Source organism: Anomalospiza imberbis, chromosome 1 (assembly GCF_031753505.1).
Source record: "Anomalospiza imberbis isolate Cuckoo-Finch-1a 21T00152 chromosome 1, ASM3175350v1, whole genome shotgun sequence".
NCBI lineage: Eukaryota > Metazoa > Chordata > Aves > Passeriformes > Viduidae > Anomalospiza > Anomalospiza imberbis.
Genome location: NC_089681.1, coordinates 62,442,763 through 62,465,455, shown reverse-complemented (window position 1 = coordinate 62,465,455; position 22,693 = coordinate 62,442,763). Strand labels below are relative to the sequence as shown.

The following is a 22,693-nucleotide window of genomic DNA, read 5'->3' as shown; positions in this document are numbered from 1 at the left end:
ATGTCTAGTCCTCCCCTACTTTTCCTGCTCCTCACTTTATGCACATGCCAATTATCCAGTTATGTTATTACAACCATCTTTTTTGGGATTATAAAGAGTTACCTTCTTGTTATGTCACTTTCCTTAGTCTGCCTTATTCCACCTAAATCACCTCTACTGGTATTAAGCTATCATCCACATGAAAAAAGGAAAGAGAAAAAGAATTCCTTCTAAATGTCTTCATTGTCCCACGTCTAGAACTGACATTGAAACAAAGTTCTGGACTGGTCTTCTCTACATCTAGCTATTACAGTCTATAGTTAGGGGAGTAAGCACTTCTCCTTTTTCTCCAACTATGAAAGAGAAGGCTGTCAAGGTTGTTTAATTTCCTATGTCAAGACAAACTATCTATTTTTCTCTTAGTTTGCATCTTCACTGAAAACACTGTAATATCAGGCAAGCTCCTTCTATAAAAAAACAGAAATAATCAAGACTTTTTCCAGTTTTACAGTATTTCCAATTTAAAGCTGTGTGCCGTCAAGTCCACTTGATCATGACTTGCTACAATTTTATCTATTGCTAATCTTTCAGATTATGTCTGTATATTGGTCTTACTGATATTTCTTCCCTCCTCCTCAGTTCCTAAAAATTGAGCAACTGTCATTCTTTTTTACTGTCTCTGGTCCTTTTTTCAAATCAGAGCAGTTTCTACCACAATGTTGGTGGTTCTGGTTAACAGCAAAAAAAAAAAAAAAAAAAAAAACAAAAAACCACAACAAACCAAACAAACAAACCCCCAACAGAACAAAAACCCAAACAAAATCAATACACCCCCAAAACCAAACCAAATTAAGAAAGAGTTGTTTCACTTCATACAGAACTTTTGTTTCATGATGTTCCTTCCATACAGATGTGCATTATTCCTAAGCAGCACTGCTTAAAAGGACAAGTCATTGGTGAAACAGTGGGTTAAAAGTAATTTCTAATCAGAAACAGAGTGGCTCACCAGTCAACAGGGCCAGGGCATAACACAATATTTTCGTGCACATTTAGTTTGCTTACTGTATCAGAGTTCCCACTGCTGTTAAAATCGTGCTTGATTGCCCTCTGTGGCCAGGCAGTTCTCATCTGTTCAGCTTTGCCATCTTTGCTGAGTCGGGTTCGGTCAGAATTCCAAAGCTCAAAGCTTGAGGGTGGTAAGAAAGGTGGTATCACTGCTTTCAGCTTATCACTGGGCAGCCTGGTAAATGGAGCACTACTCCTCAGCTGAGAAAGGGGAACAAAGAAAGGGGTAGGAGGGGAAGAATCACTTCTTAAGAAAGTTTACTGGGACCTGGTGACATAATTTCAAAATATTAAGTTAAGCAAAAAGATGAAAACACATTTAAACAGAATAGAAATGAGACACAAAAGTTACTATTTTAGGAGAAGTACAATACATAATAACAAGAGAAAAATCAATGAACATTGTGGCACCCCTCAGTATTATGCTTATTCATTTGATACAATGAATATAGCTCATTAAGTGGCAGAAACTGTCTCTTCCTTTACTGGGCTAAATATTGCTCAAGTTGACTTTCACAAGAATAACAACCAATTTCCAAAGAAATAACAATGCAGTCCTCTCTGTATTCCCGGACAGGATGACTGGAAACTGTGAGCAAGTGCATGTTCCTGCTGAATGTGTACTGCAGAAAGAGATAAAAACACCACAACTGATTTTGCTCCCTGGAGTTCTGTCAGCAAGTCATATCAGAAGTTCTTACAAAAGAACTCAAACTTCTTACAAAAGAACATAAAGATAATAACCAGCCAAATTTAATGACCTCACTACGGAGTAAGCTGCAGGGGAATATAAAGACACAGCATAAGAAAAGAAGAAATAGAATAACACAAATACACCTCCCAAACTAAATATTTCATGGTTGCCTCTACTAGTAATTTCACACCTCCATTGTACCATGTTCCATCCATGTTTTCCTCACTTCATACTGCTTGTCAGCAACTAAGCCGCTATTTTACTATTTCATTGCTGATCAAACAAAGATATAGGTAACTCTTGAAAGAGGTCAGTGTGGCTTCCATATCACAGTACTTGTAGTAGATTATAGTCTAAGAACAACTCGTATAACAAAGCCTATCAGTTCATGCCTAGTAACTACAAGCTCTTTTTCTAGAAGTAACTTGGGTAGGAGGCAAAAAAATGTAAAAATTATAGGAGCTACATGACCCTCTGAATTAGGCTGAAACACCAAGAACACTGCAACATACCATAGTTGTCAATAATTCATCATCCTTTCCTCCTTTCACAGTATTTGCACCTGAAAAATACATAAATTATGTTTTGTTGTTTACATGTTTCTACTTTTAAGGCTAGCTTATTGTTTTTAAACAAAAAACAGCTTTACCCTCATTACACACACAGTATGAAGATTTCCAGTGACACTCTCATGCACTTCAGCTAAAGTTAAGCCAAGTCTTACTCTGCATTGCAGACAGTGGGGGATTTTCATGGAGAGCTGTACAATTTCAGTAGATGTACAAACTGGGCTTTTCCAATTTCTTTCTTTTCAGAATTATTTATTTATTTTCTTAAATAAACTGGTCTTCATTACATAAATTAGTTTATGGAAGATACTAACACTTTTCAGTGACCTGTCTTAATTTAATGGTGTTTACTAAAGAACAGTAACATGGTTATATTAGTATTTTCCTGCTTAAATGCTACTGCACTCAGCATGATCAACAAGTACAAACATCTCTATTTCTACAGACTACAAATACATTTTTTCTTTTATTAAGCTAAAGCAGAACTAAACCAATAAATCAGAAATAATATCATCCTGACTACCCCACAAGAGCTCATTCCCCAAAAGACAACTCTGCCTTTACCACTAGCTTTGTTATTTGTGTTCCAAGCGGTAGCAGCATCAAGGTTTCCAGAGATGTCTGTATCATTCTGTGAGGCTACTTTTATAGTGGAATTTAATGATGGTTCAGTCTCATCCGGAAAAGGCACAAACTGATTAGAAGGAAATCCATGGCGCAATGTTTGAGTCAACTTCAGCTTGCGGAATCGATTGGACATCCTGCTCCACCAGGACTAGATTGATAAGAAGACACGACAATTTAGTTCCAACTAAAAGCAAAAAAGAGGAAAAGAGATTTATAATTAAGCAATCCTTACAGAAGCGATAATTTTACCAAGGAGTTTTTGAAATAAGCTAAAAAGGAATGTTAAAGTGGTTTGCAATTACCAACAGAATCCTTCAGTGTAATCTGCATGTGTAATAATTATCTCTTCCCTTATTTTTCACCTGGAAAATATTTTAAAATATTTTTCCACAGTATCCAGAAGGCCAAAGTAGACAGAAGAATTAGGGCAATTTGAACAGGGAATTTTTGCAGCTACATAGAAAATACTTAATTTTCCCATTACCTTCCAATTTCACCATCAATTTTTACTCTCTCTGGAATCAATGAGTGGCACCTCTATTTTCTGCTTTTTAGAGGTGTGCATATGAACTTACGTAATCTGCATCAAAGCTTCTCACCAAGGTTTTCAAAATCAGTGGCAAACCTGAAGAGTTCTGATAATATTTCTGTCAAACTAAAGATCCACAATCCATACAGTGCTGCTATACAGATAATTTAACTAGGCTGGGAAGACTATAAACTGAAAAAAAGCAAGGCAAGGAAATACCAGCTGTGAAAACAACATAAACCTTAGGACTATGTACCTATAACTTCCATCCATACAGATATCACATATGTGGAAACTGTTATGCAAAAGGACTTTGCTAGAAATAAAATTTATTCAAATATTCACAGACTTGCACATTTTTACAGGCAGATAGTCCTAGTTGCTTCAAGTCTTCAGCAAGATATTTCTCTAGACTACACAAAACCTATGGCATTTGCACCAAAAATTATGATGCTTCTAGGTAAATCAGATTGTAAGTACCTTCTGATTATTTCTTAGTAAAGTTTCTCCCTCCCTGTCTGGAACACTTTAAAAAAAAATAATTTTAAAGTAACATAACAAAAGAACATTACAATTTCATCAGGGTAGCTTTAGGTGATAGCAAATCCAGGTAACAATCCCTTCTCACAATACATACTCTTCTTTCTTCTTGGCATTTAATATTTTTCAACTACTCACTGATATATGTCTTTGCAACTTTCTTATACTTATCCTCTACATATTAATCCTTGTAGCAGAAGACTATTAAAAACATTTTAAATCTGCACAGAGCATTAATAATGTATACATTAATATACATTAATAATGTATAGAGTTCTCAGACCTCTGTATCTCTTTGGTGTCACATCTAATAAAGATTTCCATTACTTTCAGCAACAAAGATCTGCTGAAAAAAGGCAAGAGAGACAAATAGCGCTGAGAAAGCAATAAAACCCACAGTTCAGCATTTGTTCACCTTCAAAAAGGAACTGGAAGTTCATCTAGTTTTAACGCAGAATACAATGAGCTTACAAAAGAGAGTACTCGCACTTCTTGGTTTTGGTCACTGAAGCTACCTTGCTTCTGTAAGAAAGATCACTTCTAACTGCCCATCATCTCTGTTACTCCTACTCACAGTGCTTCTGCTCCCTGAATATACACTCACACCACAAACTACCCCAAAATGCAGTAAATACAGCCACTATGTTACCAGACAAAAAACCACTGCTCTCTGACAAGAAAGTAATGACACTGGAGAGTTTCATCTTGTCTTCCGGTGTTCACAGTATAATGGTCTGTTCTCTGGAGTTTTTAGTTTGCTCTTGTAGGAGTTTGCAGCTTCTCCATATACTGCTACCACGTCACACATGTACAGAAGCTGTAATAAAGGGCTTTAAATAGACTGAGGCATTCAAGTAACAAAAATTCATTTCTTGTTAAAAATAGTGTCTATAAAAAGGCTGAAATCTAGCAGCAGTGGGAGAAGGCAACAGTATCAAAGAACTAGAAAAATGGTGTTGCCATTTCAGAAATACCTTAGACATTTGTAACAATGCTTGGAATAAAAGAGTAAGGGGGAGAACTGGAAATCTTTGCCCTCAAACAATTTTAATCTAAAATAGAAACTGAATGCGGTAATTCACACTGCTCTAATACTAACATTGAGAATTGAGAGTGCAACTTGCTGAAGAAGAGGAAGAAAGAAAAAAAAAAGGAAAAAAATTTTTGCATATGAAAAAGGGACAACTTTGGTTTTTTAAAGGCTGTTGGAAGGAAAGGGTTAAAATCAAATAGGAGAGAAGGGCTCCTGCTCAAAGTGACCTTTCAGCTAGGAATGCTAAAAATGTAGGTGTGGAAAACTCGACTTATTATGCCTAGTGTTGTTCATCATCTGCCTGATTGGAGAAGCAGAATTCCTGTGTAGAGGTAACACAGTCTCACAGGCACACCCAAAGCCTTTAGTTCACATAGGATGAGCTAAGCCTACTGGAGCCTGGATCCCTGTGTGTCTCTGGCACCCGGCCTTGTTGTTGAGGTAACAAAATAAATCTTCTCCTTGCATTTCAGCTGTGGCTTGGTATTACCCACCTATGCTGATTCACACAGAGGTCATGAAATGGTAGGAAACAAAGCAGTTAACAATTCTTGTGTGGTAGAAGTGAAGAATCAGATCATGAATATCCACTATGTTATCAGCAGATAAAGGAACAGGGGCCAATATTGCGCACAAATTAAAAATAAAAGAAACACATCACAAAATAAAACGTCTACTAGTTAATGACAAAAGTGATCAAAGAAGAGGTGAGACTGAAAAGCATTTCTTTTTTTTAATTTCATAGGCAGCCTACCTTAATCAGGTATTTTAGTATGAGTACCATTAACAGGAGGAAGGCAGGAATATATGTGCATTTGCTTAACAGAGTAAGGGTATTTAAATGAGCTTACACAAATTAGAACCAGACAATATTGATTAAAATTACCCCAGGTCAATTATAGGCAACATGATCTCTGAATAAATATTGATTATCTTCACTAAAAAGTATGGAAGAAGTTACAGAAATCAGGTAAAAGGCAAATATACAATCACTGAAAAGGGAAAATCTGAAAATTTACTGATCAAAATTCTTACCACTAAAAGGCATAACTGAAAAAACTTTGTATGTCATCACAGCTCATAAGACACAGCCAGCATAGGTTTGTTGAAAATAAACTCTATCAAATGAATCTCTTTCCAACAGAGTAACCAGTCAAGTCAGCAGAAGGGAGGAAAAGTTGGAATGCAGCTTGACTTTATTAAAGCTTTTTTGCTATTTCATGTAGCATTCATCAAACAATTGAGAAAAATATGGTTCAAGTGAAATTAATAAAGGGAAATATTCTGTAATATTCTGTAGTTTTGAGGCCAAATACTTCAATATTCCAGAATATTAAATTTGTGTCAGTAATTGAGTCTATATCATTATCACTGGCAAATCTTTTTTTTTTTTTTTTTTCACAATCTTTTATGACCCTACTTCAAGCCTTTGTGTCATAACACTGCAAGGGTTGCAATGCAGCCCATTGTTCATCTGTATTCCATAAAGCCAAAAGCTATTCTGACAATTTCCCATCTAAATAAAAAGGTACATTTAAATTGATAATGATGTTGTGTCATATTGAATAATAGCATAATCATATGACAACAACCACATGTTCCTTCATAGTTAAAACTGCAAAACAGATTTGAGCTGAAGCAGAAATTCAAATGGTCTTTAATATTCATGTCAAAAACAGCCTGAAAATTAACATGACTTCTTTCAAGATCCTGGTAGTATTCATACTTAAGGGATGACATCATGGACTCCAGGAAATTCTGAGGTACACCATACATACACCATAATTAAAGATTATTCACCTAAATAAACTGATGCCTGGAAATAGGCAACATCAATGGCAACAACAACAAAACTAACTCTTTTTCCTTCTCTTTTGCAAACAGTGAAAGTTGCAGTATCCTTGTTTAGTTGGCATACATTTATTCTAATTCCATGTTGTTTCCTTCTGGACCACCATCAGTTCTGAGTTAAGGATACAGCATGCCAGATGACTTGTAAGCCTGAAGTGCACATTCCTCCACAACTCTTCATATTAAAATCCCTGCTATGATCTTTTTAATTTTCAGTGTCAACAGCCTGTTACCATTTATGACTGTGAAGGAATCTACCCTCTGTCCAGATTTAAAAGCAAGATCATAATGGAAATTGAGTTCCAAACTTATAAACATGGTACCTTCCACTTAATCATGAGATCTATTTCTAGGCACTGAAATGCTTCAATGCAAACTCTTCCCACTGCTTTGCCACCTGACGAAAAGGAAGTTGAATACGTGCTACACCCCACAAAACCAGAACACACTGTCAACAAGGAATTCAGAAACACACACAGCTCCCCAACAAACCCAGTTACATATTAGATCCAAAACACTTCTTAGCAATTGTTTTTTCTGCTTATACATTATGGGAATTAATGAGTTTTTATCAAGAATGACTATATTTACCTTTAGGCCTCCTTTGTCATCTGGCAACATTGGGACATTTAAGGATTGCCTGCTTCTGGAACAAGGCAGAGACGATCTGTTGTTCAGTTTATTCTTATCTTTATCTACTTGCATGCATGCTGATGCCAGTAACCTTACAAGCTCTGTATCTAAAAGGAAGCAAATTAAGATAATGTTTGGCCTGTTTTGCTTTCCCAAATTACAACTGATGCACTGACGTTTTCCCTGTAAATCCCATATAAGCAGCAATTGATCTACCTCTCAAACACAAAGCAGATGAACCCCCAAACCTTTTTCTTTCTTGACCTATTTTCCCACGCCTTCCCCCCACAATTTGGGCTGCAGTCTTACCATCTCTCTAAAGGTATTTATCAATATAAATTAGCATGCTACCCATCTGGAATCAGTCATGTGTGACCAACTGAACTGCCTCCTCTCACACTTTGTACAAGTCAAAGAACAATATTGAGATGTTCCCTTTTCTCACCTGGCACAGAAGAGAGTAGAGAAAAATTAATATTCTTTCTTCAAGCATAGGTTGCAGAAAAGAAGTTCGAAAGTAAATCCCAAAGAGAAAGAAGATGTTCAGCCTGGACAATGAAGGGACTGAAAAGAAATGGTAAGAAAAAGATGGACAAAAAAGAAGTAAGAAAAAAAGTAAGAGGATGAAAAAAGAACAAGCATGACAGGAGACAGGAAAGCAAAAAAAAATTCTGTATATCTGCATTTTGTACAAGGTAGGATTTTCCGAAAGGCAGAGAGAACTGAATGAGAGAGAAAGAAGTAGCAAGAAAAACTACTCTGTCACAGAAGTTACTTCTAAAATCATTCTCTGTATTTATTTTCTAAAATGTTGTACTATTACTGATCTACTTTGACATAGAAAACAATCTGCTAGTAACCAAGACCACAATAATTTGTAAATTCAGATACTTCGTTAGCAGTAATGGGCTTTTGCTTCATATAAATCAATTCACCTACGAAGGAAGGTAAACAATAACAAATTACATATGTAAAAGTAATTGCAACAAAACCTAAATGTGTTTCATTCAAGCCTCCCCAAAGCATGCTGCCTTGTCCTACAGCACTCCCACACAAACATCCTGAACCCTGAGGTGTGATTTATTCTCAGCCTTTACAGGTTAGGCTGGAGGTTCAGCCAGAAGGTCCCTAGTTCTGTTCCTGCTGTGCTCTCTTTGTCCTGTCTCTTTGCTGCTCTTTTCAAAGGGGCAATTTCTAGCTCCAGCTCATAGCTCTGTGCTAATGACACCACAGAAACTACAGAATGCCAGTGCCCCACCAATCAAATGCCACCCAGCTGGCTCTGGTGACACAATCAGCACAGTTTTCAAGCATCTTCAGAACCCAAGGCAAGAGGAACGCACAAAATCTGCTATCCCATAAATGTATACACTCCTCTAACCAATTAAACCCCACCACTTTCAGATAGTGTCCTTTCTTGGTCCAGTCTGGCCTAGACATGAGAGGATACTTCCTAGCAACTGCAATATATTTTCTAGATTGGAAGGAATGTGTATTTGTTTATATTGTACATTTCGCCACAGCATTTTGAAATAGCATACCAGGATCATTCAGCAGCATTATCAGGTCAAAAGCTGTATATCCATTTTTTGCACGAAGGTTAACATCAGCTCCTTGATTTAACAAATACTTTACAACATTTTTGTTCCTTTAAGGAAAGAAAAAAAGGCATTGATCATATTAAAGAACAAGTAAATGAAGAAAGAAACCCCCCCAATACTCCATTTGCAACCTTTTATAACACTGTTTCTCAATCAGAGATCAGTTTTACACATCCTACACCTAACTTGGTGTAAGATTTGTTCACAAGCTCTTCAAAAGCTCCCACAAGTCCTTTGTCAGTCAGGTTTACTCAGTACGAATTACAATAATCAACGCACAGAAAGTTAGCCTTAAAAGCCTAATCCAAATAGTCAGCTTCCTAAGCTGATCCTTTCAAAGTGACTGCAATATGCTGCTGAACACCTTTCCAATTAAATTAATGCCTAGGGCAGAAAAGCAGATGGAACGACAAAGGACATTTCAGTAGTCATCATACGCCATCACTAATACTTCAATGCAACCTCATTTTCACAACTTGCACATTAAGAAATTGCATACAGAAAAGCCAAATTGACTGAAGATAACTTATAAACTTCAAACAGTACTTCACCTAATTACAGCTATAAATTTTGTAATTGAGAAGGCACATTATCACTTCCCTGAGGTGTTTAAAATGCAAAAACAATCAGCATTAAATGTCAAACAACACAAACACCTCCAACAAAACCTCCTCAAAGCTAAAAGATACTGCATAAAAGACACTCACCATCCTGCTCCAGCTAGCCCCTTTCCCCTCTGATACATCTGAGTAAATAAGCAGAACTTGCCTTGTGAGTTAACACTTCAATTCAGCCTATGAAATAACTGAACAGACAACAAAGCTAGGGAAAATATATTTAATATTAAAACTCTTAAACAGTGACTGACCTTGTATAAAATCAAACTCTGACATGCATCAGCAACACAGAGAAAAAACATTCTCAAGCACCAACAGGTAACTGCACATTCTAATAATGAAGCTGAAAAATGGATCTCAACATCTCCACTTCAGAGCACCATTTCTTATTCAGATGACATTTCCACTCCTGAACTCACTCCACACAAAATCAACCTGAAATGGAGGACGATTGTTACTCCTCTCTTCTAACAAAAATTCTGCTTATCTTCACTACAGCTTCTCTGCATATTTCCTATTACTTTCCTACTCTTCTTTAAAACTATCATCCCTCCATTCTGCTTTCCAGTCCTGCACCTTGAGAGCACACAGAGACACAATTTTTTTTAGTGCGTCTGGCTCAGAGAGACCTTGCCTGCTCCCTCCTTCAAGCCTGAGACCCTTCACACTATTGGTGGTCCTGAGGAAGGGTTAACTGAGGCTCTGTGGAGCCCAAAGATTTTCAGATGTTATGAAAATTTGCAACTTTCCATGCTAAGAAAAAGGCTCAGATACAAAGTACAGAATTACAAGGATAAGTGTTTATTTATGCATATGAGGTATTCCATCCACACTGGGGCACTGCGAATGTGGCTTTACACAAAGGGCTCTTGTTCCCTTCAAGTGTACTATCTCCACTCGTACTATGATTGCTCATCATAGTAAAACTTAGCACAGCAACTGTATTCCTGCAGCATTCATGCTGCTCTTCTATTATTCCAGAAGTCCCTGGAGTCAGTCTTGCTGTCATTACTTACATATGACACCAGACAACTCTGAGAGGGTTTCATAGATGGCTGTGAAGCTGGGATTATCTTGAGTGACTAGGGATATCTTTTATCCTTCATAGATAGCTCTAAGTTCCCAAGAAGTCACACCCTTATTTCCAGGACTAGGGTGTCCTTGTATTTTCACTGAGCCAGTGTCCTTTAGACAGCTTTACTTAAGCATGAACAATACCAAAGACTCCTAAAATTCCACCACCTCAAATGTTAAGCATAGTTAACAAAATTAACTAACAAAGTTTTATACTATGAAGACTGACCGATACATTAGGGAAAGGAATTTTCATAACCCAGTCTTCCAGTAAACTGAACAGCCAGTATCTGAACACATGCAGGACTCAGCTTTGTGTATGCTTCCACAAACAAGTACCTGAATACCAGCAAGGGGACATGCCAGCAACCCCGCCCATCACTTTGTGCTGGTTGTTTCTATTCCAGCTGTGTGCGGGGTGACTGCTGCTAAGTGAAACAGCGGCACCAGAAAATCTGATTTTAGTGCACTTCTGTGGAATGTCTGTCACTACTATCAATAAAGGTCCCAAGAACTCCTTCAGAAAAGTTTCACTAAGCAATGACAACTTGACCTCCTATTTTTCCTCTTTGTTGCATGTACATAGTCCAATGAGATCTGCTGACTAAAAACAAAATCTGGTGCAGAATACCTGCATTTATACAATTAATGCATGACCACTAAAGAGAACCTTCACCTTGCTGAGGGCTTATCTCCAATGATGAAGAAAAGTTCACCTTCCTAAACTGAACATCCTGTACTCAAACAGTGTTAAGCATATGATGGATATCACATGCAAAGTACCAGCCAGGGCAGTTTCTTAGCTTTGACTCCTAAGCATCTACTTAGATTTACAAAGGAGCTTTATAGAAAATGACAATTATTTTGGTTGCACTTCCAAATACTCCATGAAAACTAAAGGCTGAATAGGAGAATATAGGAATGGTTTTATGACTGGAAAATGTGGCACATGGAAGGCTGATTGCCTTGAAGTTTCACAGCTTCATGCAGGCTTACAACCCTGGCAGGAGGGGTAATAGAATCTTTCACAATACTGAAAAACATCAAAGGATTGGAAGGTGAAATCTGCACCAAGACTCCTGGGGACTGCCTGGAGCACTATGTTCCCAGTACTTACTGAGCTTGCTTCAGGTGCCTAAATGCTTTACTCATTCTAAAATCCAAATATCACAGAATCACAGAATAACTTGAGTTAGAAGGGATCCACAAGGACTGCTGAATCCAGCTTCTGGCCCTGAACAGCACCATCCCCAAGAGTCATACCAAGTCTCTCAGCGCTTTGTTCCAACAGTCCTTGAACTCTGTCAGGCTCGGTGCTCTGACCACTTCCCTGGGGAGCTCTTTCCACTGCCCAACCACTCTCTGAGCGAAGAACGTTTTTCTACTATCCAACCTAAACCTCACCTTGACACTTCTCCTTGGGTCCTGTCACTGATCACCACAGAGACGAGATCAGTGCCTGCCCCTCCCCTTCCCCTTATGAGGAAGTTGTAGACTGCATTGAGGTCTCCTCTCAGACTCCTCTCCACCAAGCTTAACAGGCCAAGTGACCTCAGCCACTCTTCACACAGCTTCCCCTCGAGGCCCTCCACCATCTGTGCTGCCCTCCTTTGGACATTCTCTAATAGTTTAATGTCTTTCCTATACTGTGGTGATCAAAATGTGATTCAGATCTGCTCCAGAAAGCTGAGGGCAGTGCAAGAGTCATGAGAAACTGAGAGCACAAGTCTCTTGATTTCTTGTAAGACCTCTCTGCTTCTAGAGTCAGTATCAAAATGGATTTTTTCTATTGGGATGTAAGAAAAAATAAACTTCTTTACTGCTAAACACAAAGAGAGCACATATCTTACCCATGGTACGTGGCCTGCATTAGTGCTGTCCAGCCATGAACATTATCCTGCTTATCAATATCAGCCTTTTTCTCAACAAGGAGCTGAACAAGGGGCAGCTGTCCAGTTACAGCTGCAATCATTAAAGGAGATGCACCGTCAACATTGGTAATATTAACCTGACTCAAATCTTCATCAATGATCTCTTTAACCAGCTGAAAGTTTCCTGCAAAACAGCGATAAAACATAACCTCAATGTTAGTTAATTAGTACATCTTTCCAGGATACATAAAATTGCATGAGGCACTGTATTTTCCTCATTTTCTCTACCTGTACACTTATGGCGCAATACCATTACAATAATTATTTTCTGAAATGAACGACTAAGGAAGGCTGTAAAAACTGCAGTGCATCCTGCATGTGAAGACACAAATAGGGAATAATTCAATTAAATTGCTGTAAGATGATGTCATGCAAGGAAAACTGATGATTCTCAGGCACCACGATTTTTCCCTCAAAGATCATCCCTGTTGCATTTCCACAGGCTGCAATCACAGAATCAACTATTTTAGAATCAAAGTAGGTGTGTACAAAGGCACTCTAAAAGGTGGTGGAGGTCATCCCTTGCCTTTAGCAAGTAGAATAATGCCCTGTCTCACACTGACCAGTATGTTCCTCTTACAAAGACAGTTCACTGATTCTAAAAACCTTTACTGATAGAATTCCACAACCTCCCAAGGAGTTTATTCCAGCGCTCAACTTTCTTATATTCCAATTTTTTTTTCTGCCTCCAGTATTCAAACTACACCTCCAATACAAAGCTTCCCTATTCCTTGCTCAAGAGTAAAGTCATTTGTTGTCATTAGTCATCTTTAAAGTTCTTTAAAAGTTAATCTAATTTTCAGGTTTCCACATAAAGGAGCTGCTAGTCACTTGAATTTTTGTCTAGATTATGAAAAGGAGTATGAAATATGTAACTGAACTTACTTGAAGAAGTTTGTGGGTTTTTTCTAAATCTTGAAGTAGGACTGTTTTTACAAAACGTATGAGGTAATCAGGATTACCTTAAACAGAGAGCTTAAGCTCACCTACGTCCTGTGTTTTTTTAGTATCCTCTAGCGGGCAAAAGCAAGGAAGAAGATAAAGGAAAAAAAAAATCTCTGTGACTGTGTGTACCACCACAGGAACAGGGGAAAGAACAAGCAAATCATCAACTGCAGTGCAAAATTTTCGTCTTTAAAAAAACCCTTCAAATGGTAAACTGCTTCATGGCATAGGCTGCTTTCAAGTCAATCACAGGCATGAACATATTCCTTGGAAAGCTGGTCAGAATCCCATACAAACCCTGCATCCACTTGAATGCACTCACTGAAACTCACACCCACCAATGCCACTCGGCTAATTTCTTGGAACAGGAATGATAGAAAAGCACAGAACTACTTTTTGTATGTTCCAATTTGGTAAAAGACAGCAGGTGGCTTTTTAAACACAGATCCAGAGCACAGACTTTGTTAAACAGAAACCTTGGAACCTCGAGAGAGACCAGAATTTACTTTGAACCCTGGACACTGCTTAACCTAATCATTTGCTTTTTTAACAGTGCTGCCATCCATAGCCAAGTAAAAAACCAAAACTCAGTGTGCTGACCAGTACTCATTTGGCCCATCCTATGATACTTCTTCTGACCCAGCACTAACATCTGTAAATCTCAAAAATCACAGGGGTACACGAAGGGTACATGATCACTCTAAAAACCTAACAGATTTGAGGCTTTCCCAGGAAAATGTTTTGGCAGCTCACATGAGAAGAGCAGGAACAGAAAAATCATGTTTCCCATGCTAGCAAACAGACATGCTCTGAAGTTAGAAAAACTAGACAGGGTGGAAGAATCATGGCAGTACTTACCCAGTTTCAAAGCATGAAAGACATCAGGTTGCCTCTTTTCTGCATCTGAAAGAAATATAAACATTTCTATTAGCAATCCAAAAAAGGGCAAAATTTCTAGTAGAATACTAAAAACTATTAAAAATTTAAAGTACTATAAAACATATGTTTAGGCATACATTTAATAAGAACAAAGAAAGTATTGACAAATTCTGTATTACCTTTGGGAAGAATGAGTCACCTGTATGGTTCTCTGAGCAGAGCTAAAGCTAGAAACTATAATAAGGCACCTGCACAGGCTTTTCAATTTCCATTCTCCACCAGGAAACTGAATTTGGAAACTCTTTTTTTTCCTGCCTGGAAGTCTAAAATATCCACTAAAGAATTACAGTATGGTTCTGTGATCTGGTAAATCCCCTGTACAACACTGAACACTCAAATTGTATGGGATTATTTTGAAAGGTGACTCAAAAGGAGTTTTACAAGCTGCTCCAGTTCGACTTCCTCATGAGCATCTCCAGGTTAATTTGTAAAGGTCACAAAAATAATAGTGTCAATTTAACTACGCAGCTTGCTACTTGTGAATTAATATTCTTCAGCTCCCAGATAACCATCCCCATAATAAGAACTGTATTACAAATTGTAATATATTGAGTGAAGAATCATTCTTTTTACATGACTTAACAGTGCTTTGAAACTTCTGACACTATATAAGATGATGAAAAAATAGTGACATATTTTTCACCTTCCACTCATGCCAGAAAATACTGTCCTCTATCTTCCAAATTATTACAGGCAAATTATTGCTACAGAATCAATGGGATAACAACATTTTATGGAAAACAAGAAGATGCTGAGAGATTTTGTGAGCCCAATTCTGGCATCTTTATGAAATATAGGAAAGGTTTATGTTCACAGCTTTACTCCAAAGGACATCACCTTAACATGCTGAACAAAAGCAATTGCTGAAAAGCCCAAAATACTCCAAGAAACTCTTGGAACTGTGTGTATGAGCTCACCACTGTAAAACTGATTTCAAAAGACTAGTTCAGGAAAGGACAAGCTCCATTCTTGCCATGTGAAAACCCTGGAAGAGAGAGAGCTTCAGGGAGCAGGAGACCATGAGAAAGTGCCAGAAGAAAAGACTGCGATCTGGGTAAGCTTAAGTAAGGACAGGGACAGAAGGCAGATAACACTCAAGCCATTCCAGGTAGTGAATTTGCTACTGAGAACAACTATGCTAAGAGAGCTGCTTTCTCCTAGGAGGCAATTCACCCATATCTCTGGCAATGGATCAGAATAAAAGTTCCTTTTTTCCTGTCTTCCATATGACAGAAATTATTTTCTTCTTCACAGGATATTCAAGATTCCAGTGCTAGGAGGAGACTGAAGTATGGTCAAAAACCAATGCAGAAATTTGTGTGGAAGAATAACGTTTTTACTCCACTCTCTGCCGAAATGAGTTACTACCCTCCCACAGATGGAAATTCCCCCTCAGGAGAGGTGACAAACATCAATCTGCTTTAAACCAAGTCCAGTCTCGTCACTTAAACAGAATCATTCAATATTGTAAGTTGTATGATCACAGAAGGTTTTCAAGATTCATGAGCCCAACTCTGCCTGCACATACATCCTGTACATGCAAACACATGGACACTAGTGAATTCCATGGATCTCTGATTCTGTGTACTGTAAGCAACTGATGTCTGTTACTCACGAGACTGGTCATGAGCAAACATCTACAACGAATCAGTTCTGCCTGGTAGCATGGCTGTATGAAAGCTCTAGAGCTCCAACTTAACCTATAAGTCAACATCTGAGTTAACACCTTCTCTACAGCAGAAACAGATGTCTGATTTTTGTTCTTACTTCTTCAAGTACAAGGGAAGCTTGACCTGCAGGAATGACACCAAATGTAGACAACAGTTTTGGACATGTCCATATGGCAGTGGAAAATGATCTTTCTAGAGCTAGCCACATCCCTATGTTTTATAGCAAACAGTAAAAGGCTGGAAAATCCAGCTCTTCCAAACCCTCTTGTTCTGCACCTCCCAGTGCTGGTTTGCATAAATATCTTGAAAAGTGTCCCCAAAACAGCCACATACAGACATTTTATCCTCATAACATGAAAAACGTCTGCTGAAGTTGGGCACTCGTACCTCAGCTGAAGTAGGTGTGCCTACTTCAACATTTTCAAAATCCAGCTGCAAACGACAAAGAACATCATGCCCATACAAAATAAGCTCCTCAATTTCTAAAGTGAAATATAAAAATAACATTCCATACCTGCCTGAGGCCTAATGGTTGTGAGAGATTCCAAATAGTCCTTCATGTCTTTGTGTTTGAAACCAACAGAGATTTCAAAAGGTGTTTTATGTAGTACATTCAAGTGATCGGGATTGGCACCTTTCTCCATGAGCTGCTGTGCCAAGCTCACCTTTCCACTACCAGCTGCCAGCATTAAAGGACTCCAGCCCATTGTCTTTAGAGTGTAGTTACAATCAGCTCCCCAGTCTAGCAACAGATGCACCACTGCCTCATGTCCATGCTGAGCAGCTGCCATCAGTGGAGTGATATCGGGAAGGTCATCTCTGCTGCTGTTAAGTACATTTGTGCTAAAATGGTCGTAATTGTCCACAAAAGCTCCGGATTCCAGCAATAATTTCACCATGCTGACATGACCACCTCTGGAGGCCATTGTGAGGACACTGGCCCCTAACTTGTTCTGTGCATTGAGATCAGCACCATTCTCCAGCAAGATGTGGGCCACGCTTAGATGTCCAAACCTTGGGAGAAAGAGATACAGAGGAGAATTAACACCTTGGATTACAAAATCCAACATATTCTGAACCTAGAAAACTTTGTTACCAAATTTGCCTATTGACTAATATGTACACTGTGAGGGATCATACAAACATCTCTGAATGTGACAATGCTGGAAGAATGTGACCTTGCTGGAGGAGACCAATCATCAGCTAAGGACTGTAAACTAAACCATTCCACATGCACCAGTGACCATGTTCATAAAGCAGGCACCTACTGAAGAGGATGGTCTGCTCAAAGCAGCAAAGTGCCAGCCTCATTTTCTGCTGCAGAGCATCAACTCTTAACTTCCATAAACCAGAGTGTCACTTTCATCCTCTTATTTCCACAGCTGTATCACATTAGCGGATCAAAGCCAGTTTGTTTCCAGGGATCTTTATTAAATACCATCATTACTATTGAACAACTGGAGTAAAAACTGCAAAGAGTCAATGCTAACTAGAGGAAGAAAAATACCATTTTATCAACTGGAGAGTCAGTCTTTTATATTTGCATTATCACTTGTTTTCCAGTTGTGAGCCATCAATGGAAGAAGACTCAGTGAATACAGACATGCCCAGGAAGCTCAGAGAAGAACATGGTGAGTGGCCATTGTTGTTGTAAAGTTAGCTGAACTTCCCTCAACACCAAGGGGACCAGAGGGGATCTTTAAGAGAAATGGCTTACCAAGAGAGTGGGACAACTGGCCATGTGAACGGCCTTCCCTAAAACAATCAATGGAAATTATTCTGTTCCTCAGTCAGACAGACTAGCATGGGGGAAGCATCTACACAGTTCAGATGAACACTGAGCACCAAAACTGAGGAACCAGAAAATGAATTTTAAGAAAGTAAGGTGCTTGACTTGGCTTTCAGACACATATTGCTTCCTGATAACTGGTGATACTCAGTGCATAAGCTGACACAGGCAGCCAGAACAACTACAAACTCACTCAGATAGAATGCAAAGAGCAAATTTATTTGTTACCTTGTGAACCTGGGGAGCCCCAAAGCAACACACAGGCAGAGATACAGAAGTGGCCAAGCAAGTACTATTACCAGTTCATGCTAAAGAACCACTGGATTGCAGTTCACACAATGCTCATCAAGAATTATTCCTGGCTGCAAGGTCAATTAAGTGATTTACAACCCTCCTCAACAGTCTTGTTGTTTTTAACCCATTCCTTCCAGCATTGTGATGATGAGCACCCAGGGACTGGTAATGGGTGTGCCATGGTGTCTCGTGCTTCAACTATCTGTTGCAGTTTTTACATCAGGCTTGTGCTATGATTTCAAGAGGCTGCTGTATTACAAGGCTAAATTAAAACCCTGTGTAATATTAAGTATCTTCCAATATGGAAATTCGGCACCAAATCCTCCTTGTGTGGAGTATCTACAAGAACTTGGTCAGAGTACTGAACACTGACACCAGTTTACCAAGTTTTGAAATCACTTGACTATCAGAGGCTCTGCTAGTTTGACAGTAAGCAAAAGGCAATCATGTAAGCCACACACCTAACCAGCCAGATATCAGTGAAAAAACGGCAACCCCATATTTTAATATAATACCTTGACAAGACGTGTGCGTCGTGCTCTTGTTGCAGGCATCATGTAGTACTACAGGTCATGCACATTGTGCTTAGCACAACCCAACTTTGACCCTGAAGGCAGCCTTTGTATATTACAACAAAGCAAACATTAGTCGAGGAAAGCCCAAAGAATGCTACTAACCATTTCAAGCAACCACGAGCCCCAAAGTCTTTAATTTCCTTCCAGAAAGTACACAGTTGCAGGAGGAAGCCTCTGGAGCCTGTGTACTCCCTAGGTCTGTCCTGTACCCTTCACTCCATCACTTAGTAGAGCCTGCAACCCCTGCACACAGTTAATTTTCTGCATACATGCTACCTCCTGTCCAACTGCAATAGAGCTAATCACAGCCAAAAAATCAAACAGCTACCTAAGTCTGAAGCCTACTTTTGCACAAACACTGGGTTTCCTTTCTGGTTATCCATTAAAAAGAAAAGAGAAACATGCTCTTCTACTTTACACTTCTCAACAATATATACAGTACTTTTCAAATGTCAGCCAGTAATTTCTTGAAATCAGTGAGAGGGTTATAGTCATCTGACTTTATTGTTTTTAGGGAATGAGCATATGGTTTTCATTAAGGGGGGGAAAAAAATCTAAAACTGTTTCTGCAACTTTTTTCCTTTTTTTTAAACCTTCATAAAATAACCAAATTGTTGAACCTTGTCTTCCTTGTTCTTACTGGGAAACCAGCCGTGTGACTCATTCTTTGGGAACTTTCTATGGCCATTAATTGAAAAGAGAAATGTTGACTTTGAAACAGATTCTTTTCTTCCAAATATTTTAATGTTATGAAAAAAAAAAAAAAAAAAAAAAAAAAACCAACAACAAAAAGGAAAACCAAAACAAAACCAAAACAAAACACCACCAGAACAACAAAAAACCATTTCTTCTCCTGATTAAGCTTTCAGTTATTATACGACAGCAATACCCTCCAACCTTGCAAAACACACCTGTGAGCCCGAGGTGTGCTGCAGGAATAAAGGCAAGTACCAGCACCAGCATTAGCAACACAGGAGCCTCCCACGGTCCAGCAGTGGGTTATGCAAAGGACAGCATCACTGATGCAGAAAACAACCGGTTTGTCATTAAAAAAAAACCCTCAGCAATGATTTTCCGTATCCTCCAGGAAGCCACCAATGCAAACATGGGCAAGCCAAGTGAAATTAATTGTTTCAGTTTGCTTCAGTATATTTTACGTCAGAAGTAGTTTTCAACAAGACACATATAGACGGAAAAAAAAAACCCAAAGCAAACAAACAAAACAAACCACAGAAAATTAAGCAAGGCTACGTGCATATACCTATTGTCATAGAGAAGTGTTTCGTGTTCACGTCAGCTCCAATTTTGCACTGGCTTAACCAAGGAATAGTAAACACCACATTCTTAACATGAATAGCTTCTAATGCTCCAGGATAGCACTTAGCCAATTCTACACTGGACAGCCCCCCTCTCACCCCGGCCCAAGGGCGGGAAGAGGTGACCACTCCGAGCCCCCGGGACATCTCCGGGCTCCCCCGGCAACGACCCACCGCGGCCTTCGACACGGCGCCCGCCTTCTCTCCCACGCTGACTCGCCCGGAGCTCCCCGGCGCCCTCCCTCGGCCCGGGGACCGCGGTTCGCAGGGCGAGGGAGCCGAGCGCCCGCGGCAGCCCGGGGGCGGGGAAGGCAGAGCCCCGGCGGCCCTGCCTCCCATCCCCGCCCCGCGGCTGCCGCCGACTAGGCCGATGCTCCGATGGCGGTCCCAGACCCCCACCTCGGGCCTGATCCCTCCCTCCCTCTCCCCCGTACCTGGCCGCTTGCATGAGGGGGCTCCATCCGTAGTGGTTCCTGCTCTGCACCGAGGCGCCCTTCCGCAGCAGGAACCGCACCAGCTGCTCGTGGCCCCCCGCCGCGGCGAACTGCAGCCCCGTGTTGCCGGCCTCGTCCGTGCAGTCCACGGGCACGGCGGGGCTCGGCGGGGACGACGCTTCGCCGCGGGGCTCCGCCGCCGTCTCCTCGGGGCCGCACGACGAGGAGGAGGGGGCTGCCGGGTCGATGGGGCCGCCGCCGCCGCCGGGCAGCCCCAAGAGGCGTCGGGCGGTCTCGCAGTCGCCCTGCTCGCAGGCGCGGAGGAAGAGCTGGACCTGCGGGGGCACCCCGCACTCCCCCATGGGCAGTGCTGCCGGGCCCCGAGCGGCTCGGCCGCCCGCGACCGCCCCCGCAGCCGCCGGGAAGGCGGCGGGGAGGAGGGGACTCGGCTGGCAGGAGGAGGCCGGCCCAGGGCGGCCGCAGCGCCCCGGCCGCTCTCGCACGGCGAGAAGGGGGAGCCGGGCTGGGCCGCGCTCCTCGGAGCCGGCGAGGGTTATCCCAGCCTGGGCCGGGGGTTTCGGCGCCTCTCCTGCCCCGCTGGCAGCCCCAGCGGTGCCTCCCCGCCTCGCCCAGCCAGCGCCTGTGTCCTCACGGCTCCTGCCCCTTTCGCCAGGGGATTTCTGCGCTCTGGGCTGCAGCCGTTCCGCGCCGTTATCGGCTGCCGCACAATTAAGTGTCTCCGCATTACGTGTCTTTCTGCCCGTGTCCTTTCAACAGGCCTTCGCTATGGGGCTTATTCCTTCTTACCTGACACAACAATCCCTTTTTCTTGCTTCACAACGCGACTTCATACAGCCTGGCGCGGTCCCTCTGTCAGCCCCGCTCCGTGTACGTGATACTTTCAGCCTTTACTTGCATCGTCCTACTTTGTGTCTCCTTTAGCTCCAAAGTGGTCTCTCCCTTAAATGAGATACAGGATTTAAAGCTCAGTCTTTTCCCTTACAAACACCCCTTTCCCATCTCCCGACAGTGCTGATTAATCTTTCAGTTTAAAATCCTTGTGCATAAAACGTGGATTTCTTGTGTGTCTTCTCTTCAGCTTCAGGCCCCCAGGAAATCCTTAAATCTTTTTCTAGGTTAAACAGATTTTACAACATCTAAAGCAAGGCAAAAAAGAAAAGAAAAATCTTTAACTTCATCACTCAAGGATATCGTGTTGTGTCCCTATCTGTAAATGCAGACAGGTAATTTTCTAGGAAAATCAGTGACTTCAATGGCAGGACAGGGCACTTGTTACAGGGTGGAGGGTTTGGGGATGAGAAGACTAGGAAAACTTAAAAAGTGTATAATAAAACTACCAAATGTCACTAAAATGTAGTAATCCCCTGGTTTTAGGCAGTGGCATCCTTATCTTCCAAGTTACACAGCTTTTTGGCTCTGATACATTGGCAAATCCAGATTACCAGATCATCATGGCAAAGGGCCAAACAAATTACACTTGGAGAAAGTCTACAGCAAATAAGAGTCTTGGCTGCAGTTATGGACACTTTTCCTTTGGGAAAGTACCATTCATAGCAAAAAAAAAAAAAAAAAAAAAAAAAAAAAAAAAAAATTTGCTTATTTATCATTACAGAAATAATAGAACAATTTCCTGAACAGGTCACATATTCAAGGATACTTCTTTCATTATAGATAACATGTGTTAACTCATGTAGAATACTTAAATGTGTGTCGTCTACATTTATGTTAAATAATTTTCTTAAGCATAAAGAAGCTTACAGTGGCCATTGGCAGAGTGAAGATGGTTGGGTTGGGAGAATTTTGGTCCAGCCAAAACAGCCTACAACCATCCTTGCATTACAACAGTATGAGAAGCTTGCCATTGTCAATAAAGCTGCATGGTGCGCTTCACCCTTTGTAAGATTTCAGAGCCTGGAAGAAGGGAATGGAAAGAGTGATTAATGCAATACATTATTCATGATTGAAGA

The 22,693-nt window shown here is 40.4% G+C and overlaps 1 protein-coding gene across 7 annotated transcripts in view; it reads right to left on the bottom strand.

The window, feature by feature from the left end:
* Positions 1-21,385, bottom strand: part of ANKS6 (ankyrin repeat and sterile alpha motif domain containing 6) — a 39,679-nt gene extending 18,294 nt beyond the window's left edge. For 3 of the 7 annotated variants that reach the window (XR_011000398.1, XR_011000397.1, XM_068194873.1), the window contains exons 1-9: positions 20,706-21,379; positions 16,812-17,311; positions 14,547-14,591; positions 12,663-12,867; positions 9,062-9,168; positions 7,479-7,627; positions 2,872-3,082; positions 2,251-2,300; positions 1,042-1,245 (exon numbers count right to left, since the gene is read on the bottom strand). Coding sequence is in view for 2 of the 7 variants with exons in the window: in XM_068194873.1 (XP_068050974.1) it covers positions 1,042-1,245; positions 2,251-2,300; positions 2,872-3,082; positions 7,479-7,627; positions 9,062-9,168; positions 12,663-12,867; positions 14,547-14,591; positions 16,812-17,311; positions 20,706-21,067 (1,833 nt within the window). In the remaining 5 variants the exon portion in view is untranslated. Of the gene's footprint in view, positions 1-1,041; positions 1,246-2,250; positions 2,301-2,871; positions 3,083-7,478; positions 7,628-9,061; positions 9,169-12,662; positions 12,868-14,546; positions 14,592-16,811; positions 17,312-20,705 lie in introns of all 7 variants that reach the window. The other 4 variants (XR_011000399.1, XR_011000402.1, XR_011000405.1 and 1 more) reach the window with 3 other exon arrangements.
* Between the last annotated feature and the right edge of the window lie 1,308 nt (positions 21,386-22,693).